This window comes from Tetrahymena thermophila, assembly GCF_000189635.1.
Source record: "Tetrahymena thermophila SB210 genomic scaffold scf_8254461, whole genome shotgun sequence".
Lineage (NCBI taxonomy): Eukaryota > Ciliophora > Oligohymenophorea > Hymenostomatida > Tetrahymenidae > Tetrahymena > Tetrahymena thermophila.
In genome coordinates this window covers 1-6943 of record NW_002476238.1, presented here as the reverse complement: position 1 = coordinate 6943, position 6943 = coordinate 1, and the positions used below count along the sequence as shown (strand labels likewise).

Here is a 6943-nt window from a genome sequence, read left to right as displayed (position 1 = left end):
ACAAATAAATTTAGATGCACAAAAATTAAACAAAAAAATCAAAAAACAATTTATGAGCTGTGAATCAATCAATTAATTCTCCAAACCCATTTGTTTTAAGTTTCAATTTCACAAATGTAATAATTAAAATAAATTAAATAAATTGATAGTTAGTTAAATTACTATAGACTGAGATTCAAAGATGTTATATTTTGGCACTTCTCCAAGCTCATTCCTATGTTCTTAGCTCCATCTGCACCAAGCCCATTATAGCTATGAAAATAATAAATAATGAATGTGTTGAAAATAAAGAAAATAAAATAGAAAAGTAATTAATAAATGGGTTAATAATGAATGATTTTGCTAAACATATTAAAAAGAGCTTATTTATTTTGATGTAATTAATTGGAATAATTGTTTCAATTCGTAAACAAATAAATTTAGATGCACAAAAATTAAACAAAAAAATCAAAAAACAATTTATCAGCTGTGAATCAATCAATTAATTCTCCAAACCCATGTGTTTTAAGTCTCAATTTCACAAATGTAATAATTAAAATAAACTAAATAAATTGATAGTTAGTTAAATTACCCTAGATCAAGATTCAAAGATGTTATATTTTGGCACTTCTCCAAGCTCATTTATATGTTCTTAGATCCATCTGCACCAAGGTTATTATAGCTATGAAAATAATAAATAATGAATGTGTTGAAAATAATGAAAATAAAATAGAAAAGTAATTAATAAATGGGTTAATAATGAATGATTTTGCTAAACATATTAAAAAGTGCTTATTTATTTTGATGTAATTAATTGGAATAATTGTTTCAATTCGTAAACAAATAAATTTAGATGCACAAAAATTAAACAAAAAAATCAAAAAACAATTAATGAGCTGTGAATCAATCAATCAATTAATTCTCCAAACCCATTTGTTTTAAGTTTCAATTTCACAAATGTAATAATTAAAATAAACTAAATAAATTGATAGTTAGTTAAATTACCCTAGATCAAGATTCAAAGATGTTATATTTTGGCACTTCTCCAAGCTCATTTATATGTTCTTAGATCCATCTGCACCAAGGTTATTATAGCTATGAAAATAATAAATAATGAATGTGTTGAAAATAATGAAAATAAAATAGAAAAGTAAATATAAAATGGGTTAATAATGAATGATTTAGCTAAACATATTAAAAAGTGCTTATTTATTTTGATTTAATTTATTAGAATATAATTTCAATTTACAAACAAATAAAATTATGGTTAATAAAATAAGAATTAATAAAGTTAAATAAAAAATCCTAAAATATAAATACTGAATATATTTTATCAAAGTCTAAAAAAGAGAATATATACTTCATTAATTTATTTTCATATTTAAATTATCTGATTTTTTAGTTAATTTATAAGTAAATTAAAATGATAGTTTTTGGAAATAAAATTTTTAGTATAAATTTAAAAAGGTAAAATATATTTTAATTTTAATATAAAAAAAATAATAAATTTATAATCATCTATTATTAATTTTTTAGTTAAATAGTTTTGAATATTAGGTAATTTTTTTTAATTTGATAGTTTAAATAATAATTCTCAAATTTGATTTCATAATTATTTATTATTATTAATATCTATTTTCTTTAAAATTACAACTTTTTTATGAATTGCTAATTTGCAAATTTTATAAAATTTTTTTTAAAGAATGAAAAATCTATTAATATTTTTTATTAGGTTCAAAATTGTTTTTACATAACATTAATATTTTTAAATTCTTTTGAAATATTCTTTATATAATATAATATTTAATCTTATAATTAATTTTCTTTTATCAAAAAATTTCTCAACTTTATTAATTATAGTGTAAAAATAAAGACCTAAAAAATGAAATGGGAGATATTTAGAGAATTAAATAAACTCTACAATAAATAAATAAAATTTTTAAGTATTTAACTCAAATCTTATTTAATTATTGAATTTTTATATCTCATTTTGAATTTATATTTATTAATTCTATCTTTTATATCACTTTCTTAAGCAATTGAAATTTTTAATAACTTTAAATCTCAAATTTATGAATCAATAAAGATGTCTAAAATAAATTATTTTTAAAATATTTAACTTTATACTAATTCTGATAAACTATAACTTAATTTGAATGAAAATAAGTAGATTTCCTTACGGAATTAAAATCTATTTGCAAATAATAATTAATTTAAAGTTATGGAAAAATTACAAATTTTGAAATTTTTGTTTAGATACTTAAAAAATAAAATAATAATTTAGATTTATTTTAGGGGAGAAAATATCAATTTCTTAAATCACATATCAATATAATATTTGATGTTATTTGAATTATTTATTTTAAAATTAAATTAAAATGAAATTCTTTTATCTATTTAAAATTGTTTAATAATAATAATATTAATACCCGAAATAAAGATCTAAGTGATGAACTAACCTTTTTGCTATACATTCCTAGATTTTAGAGAGATTACTGTAACCTCCAAAAGCATACTCATCTAATCTGACTTCATTTTGCTTGCTTGTGTAGTTAAATTTAAGAAAAGATTGTCTGAATTTTGAAATCATCAAATTAGACTCAGTAAAATCCAATTTTTCCTTTACCGCATAAATGAACTAACTTTCTAATTTTAGTCTTAATTCATTTAATTGTTTAGTTAGTCCAAAAGAATCGATTCTATTCTAAGGCATTTTTTCAAGCATTTTAATTATAATTTAGTTAATATCTTAATATAGAGCGTTTTTGCTTATATAGTTAGGTAGTTTTCCATTTCTGATAAAAGTACAATCTCCGTCTTCAAGAAACTTTCCAAGGGTTAATTCAAGAAGAATAATTCCTAAGCCATAAATATCATACTTTAAATAAAAATTCAATTAAAAATAAGTAAATAAATAATAGAATAATTTAATCAATTTACTTTGATATTGAATAAACCGTTATCATCTGTTATTTCAGGAGCTGCATACTTTCTTGTAAATCCTTTGAGCTTTTAAATATTAAGAATTTAAAATAAAAATAAATTTATTGAAATAGCTCTAATATACAAATAGTAAAAAAATTTTTGAGAAATTAAAAAAAAAGCTTGATAAATTTGAATAAATTAAATGTTTTAAAAGTAAGTGTTGTAATTCTAAAAATAAATAGTTCTGAAACCAATTTGAGTAGTAGTTAAATTTAAAAAAAATAAATTTATTAATTACGTTGTAAGTTTTTGATCCATCTTTAAATGATTTAGACTCTCCATAATCACCTTGAAGTTTAAAAATAAGAATTTAGGTTATTATAAACTAATAAATAGTATAAAATTCAAATCAATAAGATTAAAAGTAAATCTTTTATATTTGAAATATTTATTTATTAAGAAATATATTTATTTAAAATATTCAAACTATTTGTTTGTATATTAAAGATTAAATCAAAAACAAGTATTTATAAAAAGAATGAATCTTTTATAAATAAGTGTTATAAAATTATTAGAATTTACTCTTTAAATTATTTGATTTATTAAACATAATAAAGTCAATTGTTTATATTTAAAAATATTAGATTAAAAAAAAACTGAGAAAAACTTTTCTCAAAATTTTAAACATATTTTTTATTTTTTGTTTAATTTAAAGTTATTTTTATTAGGCTTTAATATATAAATATTTAGAATATAATTAACTCTTTTATAATTCTTTTACATAACTATATATTGTAATCATATTTTTAGATGGGGGAATATTAAATTAACTTACAATATATTTTGTTTGCTAGTTTGAAAAGTTTCTTAATCCAAAAGTTTAAAAATAAAATTTTAAAAAAATTAAAAAATTTACATAGATTAAAGCATTTTTCTTAGCTATCGTAAAGGATATTCTCTGGTTTAATATCAGAGTGAATCAAATTATTTTACTAAATTTTTTCAAAAACTGTTGACATCTGAATAGCAAAACCAACTATTTAGTTGAGTGGTAGTGTTTTTTTTTAATCAAAGAAGCTTTACATTATGTCTTTAAGATTACCTAAAAATTTGAATATTTTTAAAAACTAAAAATAAAAAAATATGAATTTTACATGAATATTTTTTAGAAATCTGATAGTATTTCGAGTTTTTTTCATTAAAAAACTCTTCAATAGATTTAAAGACATAAGGAGTATCCTTTAACAATTTCATTATTTTTTCTTCTTCTTTGATTTTATCAAATTTAGGTTTGCTACATTTGACAGCTACTATTTCTCCATTGTATTTAGCCTCAAAAACACATCCATAACCACCTTGTGCAATGTAGGATGTTAAGTATACCTTCTTTTTTTGAAGCTCATTGTAAATCGTTGTTAGTTCATCTGAATCAAATATCATATTCTCTTTATGTTTCTTTTAGTAGTCCAGAAAAATTTCTTAAAATTTTTCTTCAGGTGCCTAATATTTAAGCTCAATGTCTTGTTATTATTGCATGATTAGTAACAATCGCTAATATATAAAATAATTATAATGTTTAACGAATAAGAATAAAAAATTTTTTTTTTAATTTTAATAATATATTTTATTTTATAACGAAATCTTTTTTTTATTTACCTTTTTTATTTCTTTCTTTTCTTTCAATTAATTTCTTTGCTTTTTTCTTAATTAAATTATAAAAATTTGTTAATTAAAAAAGTATAAAAATTATTAGTGAATGATTATTTTTTTTGATAATTAATTAAAAATAATAATTAACTAAATACTTTGTGATTTCCGCCAAAAACCTCAAAATCAAATTTATCCTACTGCTTACTTAATAATTTAATTGATAATTAATTTATATTAAGCAATTTTATTTTATCATGTAATAAATATGTTTTTATTTATTAGAGATAAATAAAAAAGAAAACAACTGTTTTTAAAATCTACTAAAAAAATATAAATCTGGTATATAAAAATAAAAAGTTTAATCAAATTAAATTTTTGATTAAACATTTTTTTTATTTTTTATTTCTATAGGTTCTAAACTTGCTTCATATATCTTTTTTTATTAAATAATATATATTATTCTACTAAATATATATTTCTTACTCAAGAAATAATTATCCAAAAAAGCAATAATTATAAAGAGTTTCTCTTTATAGTGTACTAATTTAAAACAATTTAGTCACAACAATCCTTATAGTTTTGATAATTATTATAATTATTAAAATAGAAAATTATATTTTAATCAATATGTTTTTTAAAGTCTATCTTTGTTTAAAATAAAAATAATAAAGTTGAAATGGTTTAAAATTTTACTATTATAATATTTTAAACAATAAATTTAATTTAAATAAAAAACATTTTTATGAATTTTAATATATATGTATTTATACATTATAATGATAATTTCATTTGTTTTTTATCTTGAATTTTATAAGATTAATTACATTTAGAACATGAAATTCATATATAAAAATATTTATAAATGAATACTTAAAAATTATGATTGGTTTAATTTTTATATCAATATTTATTTACAAATATATTTATAAATTATTATTTTTTGTATTTTTTTTCAATTGCCAATTTGAATTTTGAATTTGTGTTCGAGTTCAAAAACTAAAATATAAAAATGAAAATAATTAATTAATCAGTGATGAATGATTTTGCTAAACATATTAAAAAGTGCTTATTTATTTTGATGTAATTAATTGGAATAATTGTTTCAATTCGTAAACAAATAAATTTAGATGCACAAAAATTAAACAAAAAAATCAAAAAACAATTTATGAGCTGTGAATCAATCAATTAATTCTCCAAACCCATTTGTTTTAAGTTTCAATTTCACAAATGTAATAATTAAAATAAACTAAATAAATTGATAGTTAGTTAAATTACCCTAGATTGAGATTCAAAGATGTTATATTTTGGCACTTCTCCAAGCTCATTCCTATGTTCTTAGCTCCATCTGCGCCAAGCTCATTACCCCTATGAAAATAATAAATAATGAATGTGTTGAAAATAATGAAAATAAAATAGAAAAGTAATTAATAAATGTGTTAATAATGAATGATTTAGCTAAACATATTAAAAAGTGCTTATTTATTTTGATGTAATTAATTGGAATAATTGTTTCAATTCGTAAACAAATAAATTTAGATGCACAAAAATTAAACAAAAAAATCAAAAAACAATTTATGAGCTGTGAATCAATCAATTAATTCTCCAAACCCATTTGTTTTAAGTTTCAATTTCACAAATGTAATAATTAAAATAAACTAAATAAATTGATAGTTAGTTAAATTACGCTAGATCAAGATTCAAAGATGTTATATTTTGGCACTTCTCCAAGCTCATTCCTATGTTCTTAGCTCCATCTGCGCCAAGGTAATTATAGCTATGAAAATAATAAATAATGAATGTGTTGAAAATAATGAAAATAAAATAGAAAAGTAATTAATAAATGGGTTAATAATGAATGATTTAGCTAAACATATTAAAAAGTGCTTATTTATTTTGATGTAATTAATTGGAATAATTGTTTCAATTCGTAAACAAATAAATTTAGATGCACAAAAATTAAACAAAAAAATCAAAAAACAATTTATGAGCTGTGAATCAATCAATTAATTCTCCAAACCCATTTGTTTTAAGTTTCAATTTCACAAATGTAATAATTAAAATAAACTAAATAAATTGATAGTTAGTTAAATTACCCTAGATTGAGATTCAAAGATGTTATATTTTGGCACTTCTCCAAGCTCATTCCTATGTTCTTAGCTCCATCTGCGCCAAGGTAATTATAGCTATGAAAATAATAAATAATGAATGTGTTGAAAATAATGAAAATAAAATAGAAAAGTAATTAATAAATGGGTTAATAATGAATGATTTAGCTAAACATATTAAAAAGTGCTTATTTATTTTGATGTAATTAATTGGAATAATTGTTTCAATTCGTAAACAAATAAATTTAGATGCACAAAAATTAAACAAAAAAATCAAAAAACAA

At 19.1% G+C, this 6943-nt stretch overlaps 2 protein-coding genes across 2 annotated transcripts; both read right to left on the bottom strand. All coding sequences in view use genetic code 6, as the record gives it.

Annotated features, from left to right (window-relative positions):
* Positions 1–68: 68 nt before the first annotated feature.
* Positions 69–4717, bottom strand: TTHERM_01661070 (kinase domain protein; the record flags this gene model as incomplete). Its single annotated transcript, XM_001029251.4, has 9 exons — positions 4561–4717; positions 4059–4455; positions 3821–4006; positions 3203–3252; positions 2920–2988; positions 2409–2857; positions 985–1074; positions 572–661; positions 69–252 (listed from the first exon to the last, which is right to left on the bottom strand). The coding sequence occupies exons 2-9, from the start codon at positions 4438–4440 to the stop codon at positions 69–71; spliced, it is 1500 nt and encodes a 499-aa protein (XP_001029251.4). The 5' UTR covers positions 4441–4455; positions 4561–4717.
* An 864-nt stretch (positions 4718–5581) lies between these two features.
* Positions 5582–6697, bottom strand: TTHERM_001661069 (kinase domain protein; the record flags this gene model as incomplete). The annotated part of the gene is made up of 4 exons (XM_012799512.1): positions 5582–5600; positions 5830–5919; positions 6239–6328; positions 6648–6697. 4 exons carry the CDS (start codon positions 6695–6697, stop codon positions 5582–5584), a joined length of 249 nt encoding a protein of 82 aa, XP_012654966.1.
* Positions 6698–6943: the final 246 nt, after the last annotated feature.